At 41.9% G+C, this 19,088-nt stretch overlaps 1 protein-coding gene across 1 annotated transcript; it reads left to right on the forward strand.

The window, feature by feature from the left end:
* Positions 1-1,278: 1,278 nt before the first annotated feature.
* On the forward strand, positions 1,279-19,064 carry PTGES3 (prostaglandin E synthase 3). The gene is made up of 8 exons (XM_058822031.1): positions 1,279-1,514; positions 10,481-10,594; positions 11,850-11,919; positions 13,377-13,475; positions 14,333-14,422; positions 17,323-17,385; positions 17,656-17,680; positions 18,206-19,064. Coding segments are annotated over exons 1-8 (483 nt in total). The 5' UTR covers positions 1,279-1,512; the 3' UTR covers positions 18,226-19,064.
* The last annotated feature ends 24 nt before the right edge of the window (positions 19,065-19,088 follow it).

The following is a 19,088-nucleotide window of genomic DNA, read 5'->3' on the forward strand; positions in this document are numbered from 1 at the left end:
ATGTATAAAATATTTACAATAATTTCCCAATACCTATCACCTGTTAGACAGTGAGCTTCCACTCTAAACCAACCCAAAAGTGCCAACATCATGGCAGGAGATGGAGGCCAAGAAGAAGAAAGAGAAAGGCTGGACACACTTAGATTCTTCCATCTTGCCTCCTGAACCTCCATTCTAAAAACCCCAAAATTCTACATTTTCACCCAGTGATTAATTCACTATCATTCTACTCAAGCTCTTGTAGTTTGTAACTCCTCACACAAATCTGGTGATTGTTTCCAGCCCTTGGGGTGCTGTTAGTTTTTTATACTAAAAACTATGTACAATATTTATATGTTTCAGAAGGCTGATTTATTATTTTATGATATATATTATCTGTTGTCCCCCTGTGCTGGCACTTCTCCCCAGATTCCTCCAGGAGAGGGTCAGGGTAGAATTTCAGGAGGAATAAAAGGTGGCCAGGCTTTGGAGCTGCCTGGAGGAAAGGAGGTTCAGAGGGGAATTTTCACCCCAAAACTCCCTGATGGGAGAGTGGAGCCAGGTGGGATCAAAATCTGCTCCCAGGGGACACCAGGACAAGAGGAAATGGCCCCAAATTCCTCCAGGAGAAGTTCAGGATGGACATGAGAAGGAATTTCCTCATGGAAAAGGTGGTCAGGCTTTGGAAGTGCCTGGAGGAAAGACGTTCAGAGGGGAATTTTCACCCCACAAGTCCCTGATGGGACAACAGGGTTGGGCTGTGCTCCCGTGGGGCAAGTGGGGGGGTCCCAATGGGGGGGGGGGGGGGAGTCCCAGTGGGGAGGGGTTCTGGGGGTCCCAATGGGAGGGTCCCAGTGGGGAGGGTCCTGGGGGTCCAAATGACGGGGGTCCCAGTGGGGGAATCCCAACTGGGGGGGGGTCCTGGGAGTCCCAGTTGGGGGATCCCATGGGGGGAGTCCCAATGGGAGGGTCCCAGTGGTCGGGGGTCCCAATGGTGGGGTCCCAATGTGGGGGTCCCGGGGTTCCCACCGTGGGGGTGCCAGTGAGGTGGTCCCAATGGGGGAGTCCCAGTGAGGGGGTCCCAGTGTGGGGGAGTCCCGGGGCTCCCTTCCCGCTCACGCTGTCGCCGCGCCTCACTGCGCATGCGCGCCCAGAAGCTGCTGGAAGGGCAGCGGGGCGGGGGCGCGCGCGGGGGGGCGGGGGCGCGCTCGGGGCCCGCGCACGCGCGCTCGGCGGCGGCGGGAGGGCCGTGAGGGGAGGGGAGGAAGAGGAGGAGGAGGAGGCGGCGGCGGCGGCGGCGCGCGCGGGGATTTTGCTGCGTCACCACGGGCCGAGCGCTGCGCGGGGCATTGTGGGAGCGAGGCCGCGCCAGAGCCCCCGAGCCCGCCCGGAGCCGCCACCGGAGCGTCCACCGGAACCCCCCCCCCCCCTCCCTCCGGAACCCTCCCGGTACTGCCCAAGCACGAGCCGCGACACCGCCCGGAGCCTTCCGCACCCCCTCAGGAGCGCCCGCCGGAGCCGTCGCCATCCGCCATGTGAGGCCCGGGGATGGGAGCGGCGCGGGAAGGCCCCGCCAGGCCCCGGCGCTGCCGCGGGAGCCGCCCCGGCGCCGCCGAGCGCGGGCTGACCTTGGGCTCTGAGGGGGTTTGTCCCGGTCACCGCGTGTGGGCCCGGTTACCGCGTGTACCGGGATGGGGCGGGATGTGCCGCTGTGGGTTATAATGGGGCGTTCGGGGGGTGTCACGCCTTTCTCGGTGCCCACCGGTACCGGGCCAAAACTCCCGGTAAGTAACGCGTGGAACAATCCAGAGCGAGAAAATCTGTTTGTAAACTTGGGATTTTCACCCTGAAATCCGTCCCTGCCTTTTGCGCTGGCCGTGAAAGCGTCCAAGGCCAGGGCTTGGAACGGGATGGGCTTGAAGGTTTTTTTCCAGCCCAAACCATTCCAGAATTCCGTGAAAAACGGAGAAATAACGAAAAAACCCCTCAGGAAGGGGTGGAGAAGCACGGAAAGCCCCGGGGCAGGCGCGGTGCTGCAGGTGAGCCGCTGGATTTGTCTCCACGTGCATCCCGAGCGGGTTCCCGCGTTCCTTAATTCATCTTTTTATTTCAAATTCTCCAAGGAATTTAATTTAGGGGCCACTCAAAAGCAAAGCTCTGGTGGATGTGAGTGTCCCTTCGAGAACAAGCAGAGTTTTGTGTGTCCAGGGTAACGCTGAAGAGGAAAAACTGGCTGGGAAGGAAAAGCTGCAGGCAGCTCCAGTGGCAGAACAAACCACCAGAGAGCAAAGTTAAATGGGATTTCGGGGGAAAAAATTGAAAAATTCCTCTTTCTGAGGGTGCTGAGGCACTGGGATGGATTTTCCAGAGGGTGTCCCTGCACATGGCAGGGGGGCTGAATGAGCTTCAAGGTTTTTTCCAACCCAGACCATTCCAGAATTCCATGAAAAATAGCAAAAAAACCTCTGAGGAATGGGTGGAGAAGCACAGAAAGCCCCAAGCAGGATCCCATGCTCCTTAATTAATATTTTTATTTAAAATTCTCCAAGGAATTTAATTTAGGGCCACCCAAAAGCGAAGCTCTGGTGGATGTGAATGTTCCCTCAAGAACAAGCAGAGTTTTGTGTGTCCAGGGTAACACTGAGGAGGAAAAACTGGCTGGGAAAGAAAAGCTGCAGGCAGCTCCAGTGGCAGAACAAGGGTTTCAAACCAGATTTTGAGGGAAAAAAATAAAAAATTCCTCTTCCTGAGGGTGGTGAGGCACTGGGATGGATTTTCCAGAAGGTGTCCCTGCACATTAATGAGCTTCAAGGTCCCTCCCAACCCAAACCATTCCATGATTTTGTGACCTCTCCATGCCTGGCTTGAAGGATTGGAGGCAGCAGCAATTCCTGAGGTTTTGTTTTGTCAGAAATTGTGATTGAGGATTAATTGCTGAGTTTTTGGTGCCTTTTCCTCAGCCAGGCTTTTACTTTTCTTCTGAAACCTTAAAGAGTGGAGGTGCTTCATCTTAATGTGAGTGAAAGTGAGAAAACTGTGATTAAATTGGAGTTTTTTCGTGTAATTTCTGTAAATTTCATCATCCTGAAACTGCATCTGCATGGGATGGTCTGAAATCTAAAATGAGGCTTTTTTAATGATGAAAAAAGCACATTTTCAATGTATAAAAATTAAAGGAAAAATTATTTTGTAAAACAGGTTTTATTGCTGTCTAGGAGGGGAAAATCTTGTTGAGGGCCTGATTTCTGCAATGTCCTCAAGCTGTCAGGAGATAAAAATGGGATTCCAAAGGCACAGAATAGAGAGAAAACATGAAAAGAGATTTGGGAACTTCCTCAGTGCCACAAATGGGGAAATTTGAGATTCCAGTGGTCCCAGAAACCAGAATTTATCGATAATCCTTGAGGGCTCTGTGGTGAAGCTGAGCCTCCACATTGCTGGGAACCTTCTAGAACCTGGCCCACAGTGCTGGAATAACAATTCCCATCAGAATGTCCCAAAATCACAGGTGGATGGGACACAGGAAATCTCATAAATTCTAAATTCCCTTTCAGGAAATCCCAAAAATCACAGGTGGATGGGGCAGAGAAAAGCCTCTAAATTCTAAATTTAATTTCAAGAAATCCCCAAAATCACAGGTGGATGGGACAGAGGAAATTCCCTAAATTCCCTTTCAGGAAATCCCAAAATCAAAGGTGGATGGGACAGAGGAAGTCTCATAAATTCTAAATTTACTTTCAAGAAGTCTCAAAAATCACAGGTGGATGGGACAGAAGAAATCCCCTAAATTCCCTTTCAGGAAATCCCAAAATCACAGGTGGATGGGACAAAGGAAATCCTCTAAATTCTAAATTTACTTTGAAGAAATCCCCAAAATCACAGGTGGATAACACAAAGGAAATCCTCTAAATTCCTTTTCAAGAAGTCCCCAAAATCATAGGTGGATGGGACAAAGGAAATCTCATAAATTCTAAATTTAATTTCAAGAAATCCCCAAAATCACAGGTGGATGGGACAGAGGAAATCCTCTAAATTCCCTTTCAAGAAGTCCCCAAATCACAGGTGGATGAGCAGAAGAAATCCTCTAAATTCTAAATTCCTTTTCAGAAAATCCCCAAAATCACAGGTGGATGGGACAAAGGAAATCCTCTAAATTCTAAATTTACTTTGAAGAAATCCCCAAAATCACAAGTGGATGGGACAAAGGAAATCCTCTAAATTCTAAATTCCCTTTCAAGAAATCCCAAAAATCACAGGTGGATGGGAGAGATGAAATCCCCTCAATTTCAAATTCCCTTTTAAACATTTAAATTCCCTTTTCTTTCCCAAATCCCATGGATGGGTGCTGGATAACCTTGACAAGCTGAGCTCCCTCAGGGTTTGGATGAGCATTTTGGAGCTCTAAAGGTGCCAAACCAGGAGATTTTCACTAAAACTGGAGATTTTCACTGGGAGCACGTGCAGGGCTCCCCTTGTGAGCTCCTTCTCCTGGGAATCTCTGTGTGGGCAGAATTTAAAAGGAGCTCTCCAGCAGGTCCTGCCTTACTGGTTTGAACTGGTGAGTCCTGATGGGGCTCACTGGGAGGGTTTCACCTCCTCCCTTTGGGAGGGTGAGATTGGAAAAGGAGATAAAAGAGGAGAGGCAGCTCCAGCACGTTCTGGGTGCTCTCGGGGTGAATTCCCAGGAAAGCAGGGCAGGTTTGGGGTCAGAAATCTGGAATTGGGAAAATTAAGTTCCAGAAACCTGGAACCAGAATTATGGCAGAGGTCTGGGATCTCTCTGCTTTGCAGTTTGGACGTGTGAGCTGAGTGGGAATTTCTGGGATTGCTGTGAGTTCTGTTGGTGCCTCAAATCCCTGATCCTGGTCACAGAGTGTCTTGGGGTGAATTCCCAGGGAAGCAGGGCAGGTTTAGGGTCAGAAATCTGAATTATGGCAGAGTAAAACTTATCTGGGATCTCTCTGCTCTGCATCTTGGATGTGTGTGTGTAGCCTGGAGTGGGATTTTTGGGAGGTCACAGGTTCTGAGCACTCTCAGGGTGAATTCCCAGGAAAGCAGGGCAGGTTTGGGGTCAGAAATCTGGAATTGGGAAAATTAAGTTCCAGAAACCCGGAACCAGAATTAAGGCAGAGATCTGGGATCTCTCTGCTTTGCAGTTTGGACGTGTGAGCTGAGTGGGAATTTCTGGGATTGCTGTGAGTTCTGTTGGTGCCTTAAATCCCTGATCCTGGTGGAGCTGCTGAGGTCACAGAGTGTCTTGGGGTGAATTCCCAGGGAAGCAGGGCAGGTTTGGGTTCAGAAATCTGAATTATGGCAGAGTAAAACTTATCTGGGATCTCTCTGCTCTGCATCTTGGATGTGTGTGTGTAGCCTGGAGTGGGATTTTTGGGAGGTCACAGGTTCTGAGCACTCTCAGGGTGAATTCCCAGGAAAGCAGGGCAGGTTTGGGGTCAGAAATCTGGAATTGGGAAAATTAAGTTCCAGAAACCCGGAACCAGAATTAAGGCAGAGATCTGGGATCTCTCTGCTTTGCAGTTTGGACGTGTGAGCTGAGTGGGAATTTCTGGGATTGCTGTGAGTTCTGTTGGTGCCTTAAATCCCTGATCCTGGTGGAGCTGCTGAGGTCACAGAGTGTCTTGGGGTGAATTCCCAGGGAAGCAGGGCAGGTTTGGGTTCAGAAATCTGAATTATGGCAGAGTAAAACTCATCTGGGATCTCTCTGCTCTGCATCTTGGATGTGTGTGTGTAGCCTGGAGTGGGATTTTTGGGAGGTCACAGGTTCTGAGCACTCTCAGGATGAATTCCCAGGAAAGCAGGGCAGGTTTAGGGTCAGAAATTTGGAATTGGGAAAATTAAGTTCCTGAAACCTGGAACCAGAATTATGGCAGAGTAAAACTCATCTGGGATCTCTCTGCTCTGCAGCTCAGATATGGGATTGCTGTGAGTCCTGTTGGTGCCTCAAATCCCCAATCCTGGAGGAGCTGCTGAGGTCACGGGTCTCAGGGTGAATTCCCAGGAGAGCAGCACAGTTTTAGGTTCAGAAATGGGAATTATGGCCAAATAAAACTCACCAGGGAGGGATCTTTCTACTGTCCCAACTTACACATGTCAGCTGAATGGGGATTTTTGGGAGCCCTGTGAGTTCTCTTGGTGCCTCAAATCCCTGATCCTGGTGGAGCTGCTGAGGTCATGGATCTTGGGGTGAATTTCCAGGAAAACAGCACAGTTTTAGGTTCAGAAATGTGAATTATGGCTGAGTAAAACTCATCTGGGACCATGCTGCTGTCCAGCTTGGATGTGAGAGCTGAGTGGGAATTTCTGGGAGCCCTGAGAGTTCTCTTGGTGCCTCAAATCCCTGATCCTGGTGGAGCTGCTGAGGTCACGGGTCTTGGAGTGAATTCCCAGGAAAGCAGGGCAGGTTTAGGTTCAGAAACTTGGAATTATGAAAATTAAGTTCCTGAAACCTGGAACCAGAATTATGGCAGAGTCAGACTCATCTGGGATCTCTGCTCTGGAGCTCTGACCTGTGAGCTGAGTGGGAATTTCTGGGATTGCTGTCAGTTCTGTTGCTGCCTCAAATTCCTGGTGGAGCTCCTGAGGTCACCAAGTGTCTTGGGGTGAATTCCCAGGAAAACAGGGCAGGTTTAGGTTCAGAAACCTGGAATTAGGAAAATTAGGTTCCAGAAACCTGGAACCAGAGTTATGGCTGAGTAAAACTCCTCTGGGATCTTGCTGCTGTCCAGCTCGGATCTGTGTGTGTAACCTTGAGCTGAATGGGATTTCTAGGAGGTCACAGGTTCTGAGAACTCTCAGGGTGAATTCCCAGGGAAGCACGGCAGGTTTGGGTTCAGAAACCTGGAATTAGGAAAATTAGGTTCCAGAAACCTGGAAACAGAATTATGGATGAGTAAAACTCATCTGGGATCTTGCTGCTGTCCAGCTTGGACATGAGAGCTGAGTGGGATTTCTGGGAGCTCTCTGAGTTCTGTTGGTGCCTCAAATCCCTGATCATGGTGGAGCTACTGAGGTCACAGGGCGAATTCCCAGGAAAGCAGCACAGTTTTAGGTTCAGAAATCTGAATTATGGTTGGGTAAAACTTATCTGGGATCTTGCTGCTGTCCAGCTCAGCTGCGTGAGCTGAATGGGATTTGTGGGAGTGCTGAGTTTTGCTGGTGCCTCAAATCCCTGATCCTGGTGGAGCTGCTGAGGTCACTGAGTGTCTTGGGGTGAATTCCCAGGAAAGCAACACAGATAAAGGTTCAAAAATGTGAATTATGGCTGAGTAAAACTTATCTGGGATCTCTCTGCAGTCCAGCTCAGACATAGCTGAGTGGGGCTTCTGGGACCATTCTTGAGTTGTTGGTGCCTCAAATCCCCAATCCTGGTGGAGCTGCTGAGGTCACGGGTTCTGAGCATTCTCAGGGTGAATTCCCAGGAAAGCAGGGCAGGTTAGGGTTCAAAAATGTGAATTATGGATGAGTAAAACTCATCTGGGATCTTGCTGCTGTCCAGTGTCAGCTGAATGGGATTTTTGGGACCACTCAGAGTTCTCTTGGTGCCTCAAAATCCCTGATCCCGTTGGAGCTGCTGAGGTCTTGGGGTGAATTCCCAGGAAAGCAGGTCAGGTTTAGGTTCAGAAATGTGAATTATGGCTGAATAAAACTTACATGGGATCTCACTGCTGTCCAACTTACACATCTGAGCTGAGTGGGATTTCTGAGACCACTCAGAGTTCTCTTGGTGCCTCAAATCCCTGATCCCGTTGGAGCTGCTGAGGTCACGGGTCTTGGGGTGAATTCCCAGGAAAACAGCACAGATAAAGGTTCAAAAATGTGAATTTTGGCCGAGTCAGACTTGTTCGGGATCCCTGTGCTCTGCAGCTTGGATGTGTGAGCCGAGTGAGGTTCTGGGACCACTCAGAGTTCTGTTGGTGCCTCAAATCCCCGATCCCGTTGGCGCTGCCGAGGTCCCAGCTGGGATGGAATCTCCTCCCTGGGCAGGCTGGAGATGTCTCCATGTCTCCATGTCCCCAATTCCCCCCCTCTCCATGTCCCCAATTCCCCCTCTCTCCATGTCCCCATCTCTCCATCTCTCCATGTCCCCATCTCTCCATGTCCCCATGTCCCCATGTCCCCATCTCTCCACGTCCCCAATTCCCCCTCTCTCCATGTCCCCTTCTCTCCATGTCCCCACGTCCCCCTCTCTCCATGTCCCCCTCTCTCCATCTCTCCATTTTCCCATCTCCCCATGTCCCCCCTCTCCATGTCCCCATGTCCCCCTCTCTCCACGTCCCCAATTCCCCCTCTCTCCATGTCCCCATCTCCCCATGTCCCCCTCTCTCCATCTCTCCATGTCCCCCTCTCCATGTCCCCATGTCCCATCTGTCCATGTCCCCATGTCCCCATCTCTCCATCTCTCCATGTCCCATCTCCCCACGTCCCCAATTCCCCATCTCTCCATGTCCCCAACTCCCCATGTCCCCATCTCCCCATGTCCCCATCTCTCCATGTCCCCATGTCCCCATCTCTCCATGTCCCCATGTCTCCATGTCCCCATGTCCCCAATTCCCCCTCTCTCCATGTCCCCATGTCCCCATGTCTCCATGTCCCATCTCCCCACGTCCCTAATTCCCCCTCTCTCCATGTCCCCATCTCTCCATCTCCCCATGTCCCCATCTCTCCATGTCCCCCTCTCTCCATCTCTCCATGTCCCCATGTCCCCCTCTCTCCATGTCCCCATGTCCCCAATTCCCCCTCTCTCCATGTCCCCCTCTCTCCATCTCCCCACGTCCCCATCTCTCCATGTCCCCAATTCCCCCTCTCTCCATGTCCCCCTGTCCCCATGTCCCCCTGTCCCCATCTCTCCACGTCCCCCTCTCTCCACGTCCCCATCTCCCCATGTCCCCATCTCTCCATGTCCCCAATTCCCCATCTCTCCACGTCCCCCTCTCTCCATGTCCCCATGTCCCCAATTCCCCATCTCTCCACGTCCCCAATTCCCCCTCTCTCCACGTCCCCATCTCTCCATGTCCCACTCTCTCCATCTCTCCATGTCCCCAATTCCCCCTCTCTCCATGTCCCCCTGTCCCCATCTCTCCACGTCCCCATCTCTCCACGTCCCCATCTCCCCATGTCCCACTCTCTCCATCTCTCCATGTCCCCCTCTCTCCACGTCCCCATCTCTCCATGTCCCACTCTCTCCATCTCTCCATGTCCCACTCTCTCCATCTCTCCACGTCCCCCTCTCTCCATGTCCCCATGTCCCCAATTCCCCATCTCCCCATGTCCCCATCTCTCCATCTCTCCATGTCCCCAATTCCCCATCTCTCCACGTCCCCCTCTCTCCACGTCCCCATTGAGAGCTGGCAATTGTTGTCCCCACCCGTCGCGGTGTCACCCAGGCAGGGACACCGAGATTTCTGTCACCAACAGAGCTGGGCCAGGGTCCCAAGTGCCCCAAACTGGGATATTGGGAGAAATTAATTAAATAATAATAATAAATTCAATAAATTCAATAATAACTAAATTAAAGAAGATACTAAGATGGGATATTGTGATACATTCATTAAGTAAATTAAATAACAACAATAATAGTAATAATAATAATAATTTTATAATAATAATTTTATAATAATGGAATATTAGGAGAAATTAAACATAATAATACAATAATAAATTAATTAAATAATGGGATATTGGGATAAATTAAATAATAATAATTTAAATAAATCAAATAATAAATAAATAAAAGAAGATACTGAGATAGGATATTGTGATACATTCATTAAGTAAATTAAAAAATAATAATTTTATAATAAATAATGGAATATTAGGAGAAATTAAATAAATAAAATTAGAATTGAATAATGTGGTATTGGCAGAAATTAATTAAATAATAATAAATTAGATAATAAATAAAATAAATAAATAATGGGATATTGGGAGAAATTAATTAAATAATAATAAATTAAATAAATAATTTGAGTAATGGGATATTGGGAGAAAATAATTAAATAATAGTAATAAATTAAGGAATAAATAAATAATGGTATATTGGGGGAAATTAATTAAATTATAATAATAATAATAAATTAAATAAATTAAATAAATTAAATAAATTAAATAATAAATAAAATAAATAAATTGATTAATGGGATATTTCTCAATGAACATTCCCTGAAATGCTGCTCTGAGGTTTGCACCCCTGGAACAGCTGAAACTTGAGGCTGAATTCAGAATCCCTTAAATAAATTAAATAATAAATTAATTAATTAAGCCATTTAGGTTTTAACTCTTTGTGTGACTTATTCCAAATAAATAATTTTTTTATTCCATCTCTCTCTGTTTCTTCCAAATACATCTTTTTTATTCCATCTTTCTCTTTCCAACTCAAATCCTCTTTAAACAACAACGCAGTAACCTCAAAATGCAGATTTGAATTGCAGAAATGATAATTTTTATTAAATTTTTAATTAAAAATTAATATTTTTGTGGCCCACAGGCAGCCTGCCTCTGCCAAGTGGTACGACCGGAGGGATTACGTGTTCGTGGAGTTCTGTGTGGAGGACAGCAAAGATGTAAATGTCAATTTTGAAAAGTCCAAACTCACCTTCAGGTCAGCAATTCAGGCACAAAAACCAGCAAAATATTGATTTATTTTGGGGCTAAATTCTGATTTGTTTTGGGGTTAAATATTGATTTATTTTGGGGCTAAATTCGGATTTATTTTGGGGTTAAATATTAATTTTTGGGGTTAAATATTGATTTATTTTGGGGCTAAATTCTGATTTTTTGGGGCTAAATTCTGATTTGTTTTGGGGTTAAATATTGATTTATTTTGGGGCTAAATTCGGATTTATTTTGGGGTTAAATATTAATTTTTTGGGGTTAAATATTGATTTATTTTGGGGCTAAATTCTGATTTTTTGGGGCTAAATTCTGATTTATTTTGGAGCTAAATTCTGATTTATTTTGGAGCTAAATAATTTATTTTGCGGCTAAATTCTGATTTATTTTGGGGTTAAATATTGATTTATTTGGTTTAATATTTATTGGGTTAAATATTGATTTATTTGGGTTAAATATTTATTTAACCCAAAAAATTTAAATATTATTTATTGGGTTTAATACTGATTTATTTTGCGGCTAAATTCTGATTTATTTTGGGGTTAAATATTGATTTATTTTGGGGCTAAATACTGATTTCTTTTGGGGCTAAATAGTTTATTTTGGGACTAAATACTGATTTATTTTGGGGTTAAATATTGATTTATTTTGGAGCTAAACAATTTATTTTGGGACTAAATACAGATTTATTTTGGGGTTAAATATTGATTTATTTGGTTTAATATTTATTGGGTTAAATATTTATTTATTGGGGTTAAATATTTATTTAACCCCAAAAAATTAAATATTATTTATTTGGTTTAATACTGATTTATTTTGATGCTAAATTCTGATTTATTTTGGAGCTAAATAATTTATTTTGCGGCTAAATTCTGATTTATTTTGGGGTTAAATATTGATTTATTTGGTTTAATATTTATTGGGTTAAATATTTATTTATTGGGGTTAAATATTTATTTAACCCAATAAATTTAAATATTATTTATTGGGTTAAATATTTATTGGGTTTAATACTGATTTATTTTGATGCTAAATTCTGATTTATTTGGGGCAAAATTCTGATTTATTTTGGGGTTAAATATTGATTTCTTGGGTTTAATATTTCTTGGGTTAAATATTTCTTGGGTTAAATATTTATTTATTTGGTTTAATACTGATTTATTTTGGGGCTAAATGCTGATTTATTTTGGGGCTAAATACTGATTTATTTTGGAGCTAAATTCTGATTTCTTTTTCTCTTGCAGTTGTCTTGGAGGAAGTGATAACTTTAAACATTTAAATGAAATCGATCTTTTTAATAATATCGATCCAAATGTGAGTATCCTCCTGAATTCTTGATGTTTGTCCAGAGAAATTGCAAATATTCCATTTTTTTAAAATTATTCAATGCCATTTTGGCCCGGTGGAAGGTGGCAGGAATTTGGAATTTGGCTTTTAATATCATTCCAATTTGGGTTTTAATTTCATTTCCAACCCAAACCAAATCTTAGTTTTGAGATCCTAAAAATATCAGTTTTTTAGGCTGCTCTTAAGATTTTATTCCTTAAAAATAACAATATATAAAATTACATTCCTTAGAACTGAGGTCCTAAAAAATATGAGTTTTTTAGGCTGCTCTCAAGATTTTATTCCTTAAAAATAAGAAATATATAAAATTCTATTCCTTAGTTTTGAGATCCTAAAAAATATCAGGTTTTTAGGCTGCTCTCAAGATTTTATTCCTTAAAAATAAGAATATATAAAATTCTATTCCTTAGTTTTGAGATCCTAAAAAATATCAGTTTTTTAGGATGCTCTCAAGATGTTATTCCATAAAAATAAGAATATATAAAATTATATTCCTTAGTTTTGAGATGCTAAAAAATATCAGTTTTTTAGGCTGCTCTTAAGATTTTATTCCTTAAAAATAACAATATATAAAATTACATTCCTTAGAACTGAGGTCCTAAAAAATACCAGTTTTTTAGGCTGCTCTCAAGATGTTATTCCTTAAAAATAAGAAATATATAAAATTATATTCCTTAGTTTTGAGATCCTAAAAAATATCAGTTTTTTAGGCTGCTCTCAAGATTTTATTCCTTAAAAATAAGAATATATAAAATTCTATTCCTTAGTTTTGAGATCCTAAAAAATATCAGTTTTTTAGGATGCTCTCAAGATGTTATTCCATAAAAATAAGAATATATAAAATTATATTCCTTAGTTTTGAGATGCTAAAAAATATCAGTTTTTTAGGCTGCTCTTAAGATTTTATTCCTTAAAAATAACAATATATAAAATTACATTCCTTAGAACTGAGGTCCTAAAAAATACCAGTTTTTTAGGCTGCTCTCAAGATTTTATTCCTTAAAAATAAGAAATATATAAAATTATATTCCTTAGTTTTGAGATCCTAAAAAATATCAGTTTTTTAGGCTGCTCTCAAGATTTTATTCCTTAAAAATAAGAAATATATAAAATTACATTCCTTAGTTTTGAGATCCTAAAAAATATCAGTTCTTTAGGCTGCTCTCAAGATTTTATTCCTTAAAAATAAGAATATATAAAATTACATTCCTTAGAACTGAGGTCCTAAAAAATATCAGTTCTTTAGGCTGCTCTCAAGATGTTATTCCATAAAAATAAGAATATATAGAATTGTATTCCTTACATAAAAGTTCCAAATCAGATCCAAGAAAGTTTCTCCAGGGGGTACAAGGAATAAGGGGAGAGGTGCAGATAAAGGAAGGATATTTTAATAAAAGATAAAAGATTTTTAATATTTTTTTCAGGAATCAAAGCATAAAAGAACAGACAGATCCATCTTGTGCTGTTTACGAAAAGGAGAATCTGGTCAGGCATGGCCAAGGTTAACAAAAGAGAGGGCAAAGGTGGGTTTTAATTTCATTTTTTAAAAATTAAAAACTATTTAATTTTATATTATCTTTTCTTTTATTTTATATTATATTTATAATATATAAAATATGTATATAATAATATGTAATATATATCATTAATATTATATATTTATATTATAAATAATATATAAAATAATATAATATTAATTATAGTAATCTATATATAAATATATAAAATGTATATATTTTAATATAATGTATTTATATATTTATATATAATTAATATATTTTATATATTTATATAAAAATATATAAATATACATTTATATATAGTTAATATATATAATTAATTTATATAGTTAATATATAATATACAATATATTATATATAATATACATAAAATCATGTATATATATAATTTATATATTTATATATAATTAGTTATATGTTATATTTATTTAATTAAATAAATAAAATTAAATATAAGTTAATTTATATAATTAAATAAATATAATATATATTTATATTTAATTAGTAATATATATATTTTAAAATATAATTAATATTAATTATATTTTATATATATATTTTATATATAAATATGTATATTTTAAAAATATATATTTTATATCATATTTAGTGAATATTTGGGTCATGTTCAAATTCTGGAGCAATTTTAGGTCAGTTTTCCTGCTCCTGATCCCACAGCAGCTCTGGTTAACCTGTTCTAAGTGACAGCCACACATTTCCTTGTCCTGAAATAATTCCTTGTCCTGAAATAAATAATTCCTTGTCCTGAAACAATTCCTTGTCCTGAAATAAATAATTCCTTGTCCTGAAATAAATAATTCCTTCTCCTGAAATAATTCCTTGTCCTGAAACAACTCCAGCTCAACTGGCTCAGCGTGGACTTCAACAACTGGAAAGACTGGGAGGATGATTCAGATGAAGACATGTCCAACTTTGATCGTTTTTCTGAGGTGAGCAATAGCGGGGGCCTGAACATTTGTATTGTTCGAACAGCAACAAGAACCCAACAGCTGAAATGTGCTGAGTGTTGTGGTGTGCTGTGATGTCCCATTTTGGACTTCCAGGTCACTTCCCCAGGTGTGCCTGTACCTCTCTCCCTTCCCCCTTGCCCCCATGCTGAGTTCTGTCAATCAGGTTTAACATTCCAGCAAGGCGTCGTGTGGTTGGTCAAGTTCAAAGGATGCCCCTCATGCCCAGGGGTCATTGGCCTGTCTGGGTGTCATCTTCCCCTGAGACCCCGCCCCTCTCACCTGGTTGGTGCTCACCTGTACCTCCCCTCCCCCTGTCCCTGAGCTTAAAAGGTGAATCAGACCATACAGTCAAGATTCTGTTGGAGCAGTTGCTCACGTTCAGACCTCTGCAACCATGGAATAAACCTCTGGACATTAAACCCTCCAGCAGAATCCATCCTTTTTCTCTTCACCATCGCCTGAAGGTATTCTTCCCGAGGTAAACGGGGTTCCAACAAGCATGGACTTGTTCAGTGCCCAGCTGCAATCTCCAGCAAGCCAAGGTATCTCTGGGGTGACACACCGCAGTTGCTGCCTTTGGCCCAGCAGCGAGGGTCAGACTGGCCCAGGCACAATCTAACTGGTAATATTGGGAGCCTTATTCCAATAAGTGAGAATTCTGTGCATTGGCTCAGTGGGTCCTGGCTGTTCTAAATGAGTCCCAGCTGCCAAGTCCTTGGTTGGGATAGCTGGGATTAAAGGGGTGGGCTGAGAGCCCTGGAGGAGCCCCTGTGAAACCATGAGGAACTGCACACGGCATGGTAGAAAACCAGCTGGAAGGTATGGACTTTAGGAATGTAATAACAGCAGTATGGGACTTTAGGAATGTAATAACAGCAGTATGGGACTTTAGGAATATAATAACAACAGTATGGGACTTTAGGAATATAATAACAACAGTATGGGACTTTAGGAATATAATAACAACAGTATGGGACTTTAGGAATATAATAACAGCAGTATGGGACTTTAGGAATATAATAACAGCAGTATGGGACTTTAGGAATATAATAACAGCAGTATGGGACTTTAGGAATATAATAACAGCAGTATGGGACTTTAGGAATATAATAACAACAGTATGGGACTTTAGGAATATAATAACAACAGTATGGGACTTTAGGAATATAATAACAGCAGTATGGGACTTTAGGAATATAATAACAGCAGTATGGGACTTTAGGAATATAATAACAGCAGTATGGGACTTTAGGAATATAATAACAGCAGTATGGGACTTTATGAATATAATAACAACAGTATGGGACTTTAGGAATATAATAACAGCAGTATGGGACTTTAGGAATATAATAACAGCAGTATGGGACTTTAGGAATATAATAACAGCAGTATGGGACTTTAGGAATATAATAACAGCAGTATGGGACTTTAGGAATATAATAACAGCAGTATGGGACTTTAGGAATATAATAACAGCAGTATGGGACTTTAGGAATATAATAACAGCAGTATGGGGCTTTATGAATATAATAACAACAGTATGGGACTTTAGGAATATAATAACAGCAGTATGGGACTCTAGAAATATGATAATAACAATAAGAGTGTAACAATTGGTGACCCCGACGTGATGGAGGAAAAATGCAGCCTGGGAGCTGTGCAGTGATGCAGCCAGGGAGCTGTGCAGTTATGCAAATACAATATCTAGATTGTATTTGAATATATGTGTTACTAATAGAAAAAGGGGGAAATGTACTGAGAGTCCTGTGTATTGGCTCAGTGGGTCCCAGCTATTCTAAATGAGCCACAGCTACCAAGTCTTGGTTGGGCAGCAGCTGTGGCTGGTAAAGATGGCTGGGATAAAAGGGGTGGGTTGAGAGCCCTGGAGGAGCCCCTGTGAAACCATGAGGAGCTGTGCTAGAGAGAAGAACTGCATGGTAGAAAACCAGCGAGAAGTTATGGGCTTTAAGAATATAACAACAACAGTATGGGACTCCAGAAATACGATAATAACAATAAGAATGCAGCAACTGGTGACCCCGACGTGATGGAGGAACATGCAGCCTGGGAGCTGTGCAGTTCTGCAGCCTGGGAGCTGTGCAGTTCTGCAGCCTGCAGAGCTGTAGCAGCCTGGGAGCTGTGGAAGTTAAGCAGAAGAACACAGCTGTTGAATCAAGGAGCTGTGGCAGCCAGGAGCTGTCAGAAATGGCCTTTGAGCAAGAAGCTGTGTGTGTTGTACAAGGCCTTTGAGTCTCAGGATAAAACATGTATTGTAAAGAAATTAATATATTGTGTTTGAAAATCTCTATTGTATTTGAATAGAAAAGGGGGGAAATGTAGTAGGAGTCCTAGTGAATATCTAGATTGTATTTGAATATATGTGTTACTAATAGAAAAAGGGGGAAATGCCTGGGAGCTGTGCAGTTATGCAAATACAATATCTAGATTGTATTTGAATATATGTGTTACTAATAGAAAAAGGGGGAAATGTACTGAGAGTCCTGGGCATTGGCTCAGTGGGTCCCAGCTATTCTAAATGAGCCACAGCTGCCACATCCTTGGTTGGGCAGCAGTAAAGATAACTGGGATAAAAGGGGTGGGCTGAGAGCCCTGGAGGAGCCCCTGTGAAACCATGAGGAGCTGCACAGCATGGACCAGAGAAGAGCAGCCAGAAGGTATGGACTCTTTAAGAAGATAATAACAACAAGGAATGAGAAATTTTTGGCGTTTTAGCAATAATTCCGAGGTTTTTGTGCTTTGTAATTCCTGCATGGGTGCAACTGATCTGTTATAATAAGGGGGGATGATGATTTAGGATTGTTTAGGGTGGAATTGGGGTTGGTTTCACCCCAAAATGTGATTTTTGTGTCTCTGAGCAGATGATGAACAACATGGGAGGAGACGACGACGTAGACTTGCCAGAAGTAGATGGGGCAGATGATGTGAGTATGTTTGGTGTGGTGACACCTCAGGAGTGCTGCACTCACCCTGAGCACCAAAAAAGGCAAAAATAACCCCAAAATTTGTGATACCAGCTGGGGAGACCCTTTCCCTCTTCTCTGTGCAGTGAGGCTAAACTGAGCTCAGTAAATTCCTCAAAATTCAGATTTGGGAGCAGATTTAGGAATAGATTTGGGAGCAGATTTGGGAATGTTTGCTGGTGGGATGAGAGCTGTCTGCTCCACTTAAAGATTGTTTATTCTCCTTTCCAGGACTCACCAGACAGTGATGATGAAAGTAAGTTGGTTTTTGTTGTTTTTTGTTATTTTCTCCTCACACACCTGCTGAAGGGCAGATGTTCTTCATCCTGTCCACCAGCTAAAGCCAGACAAATCTAATCTGGGAAAGCCCCAAATCCCAGTTTGACCTTCCCAGGCTTTGGCTTTAGGAGCAGCACGTGCAGCATCCTGATATTTTCTTTAATTTATTTCTTTTTAATGCATTTCTTTTGGTATTATTGTATTGTTATTTAATTCCTCCTAATATTCCATTATTTATTATTAGAAAATGATTATAAAATTATTCTTTTAAAATTTACTTAATGAATGTATCGCGATATCCCATCTTAGTATCTTCTTTAATTTATTCATTATTTAATTTATTATTATTCCCCAAAATTGATTGGAGGCCAGGTCATCTTGCTCATGTCCCTTGTGACATAAAAATGCCTTGAGAGCTTTTAAAAACCAACCAAGCAACAAATAAAAACCCACAAAACAACCCTAAAACAATTAATTCTCTTTTTTTTTTTTTCATTTCTAGAAATGCCAGATCTGGAGTAAGGCAAAGTGTCGTCTTCAGGGTTTTGGGGAAAGAAGTTCATCACAACATTTCATAATTGAGATAAGAATTCCTGAGTTGATAAGCCCTAAAGGGAGATCCTGCATCCTTTAACCCATTTTCAGTCCATTTTAAATGGCTTTCACTGATGGTAGGTGTGTCCCATGGCACGGGGCGGTCTCAAAGCCACGAGAGGCAATAACAGTTCTGCATGAAAAGTTTTCCAAACTTCCAAAAAAAAGATAAAGAAAGATAAAAAACCATCAAACCAACCCAATTGAGGTGTAGGTAATCAATTGAGAAGAGTTGCAATAAAGTTTACAGAGCCTCCAATTACAATGGGAAAACACTGAATTAACAATGAGATGTTTAAATGAGTTTTTTTTTCCCTTTTTTGTCCATTTATCCTGGGAACAAAACCACAAAATTTAAAAGTTCTTTTATCATTGGCTCCCCCAAAAAACAAAAATAAAATCCAGCAGGGCGAGGCACATCCCCTCCTGTTCCTATTAACAACAAAAAGTTCATTTTAAAAACAAAAAACTTCAAATTTTCCTGGTTTTTGGTGTTGGAACCCCTTGATCCCGTGGTGTGACCCCCCCCAAACCTTTCTCCACCTCTTCCTCCTCCTCCTCCTCGCCCGGGGTGCGAGTTGGCTGTACATTGTTGCTTGTCAATCTGTACATTTTAGACCAAAATCGTATTTGCACTGTGGGTTTGGCAGCAAGTGACAGGACCGTGGAACCGGGCTGAAAAACCTCAATTTCTGTTCAGAGCAGCTGGGATTTTTTTAATGTCTGCATTCTTTCTAATAAACTGTTGAAGACTCCCTGGCTCTCCCTTCGGCCTGGGCCTGTGCATTCCT

The sequence above is a fragment of the Ammospiza caudacuta genome, chromosome 31, assembly GCF_027887145.1.
Source record: "Ammospiza caudacuta isolate bAmmCau1 chromosome 31, bAmmCau1.pri, whole genome shotgun sequence".
Classification (NCBI taxonomy): domain Eukaryota; kingdom Metazoa; phylum Chordata; class Aves; order Passeriformes; family Passerellidae; genus Ammospiza; species Ammospiza caudacuta.

Coding starts and splice junctions, on each gene's coding strand:
- PTGES3 (XM_058822031.1), top strand. Junction 11,920..13,376: donor TTAATAATATCGATCCAAAT/GTGAGTATCCTC, acceptor TATTTTTTTCAG/GAATCAAAGCATAAAAGAAC. Junction 14,423..17,322: donor ACTTTGATCGTTTTTCTGAG/GTGAGCAATAGC, acceptor GTCTCTGAGCAG/ATGATGAACAACATGGGAGG.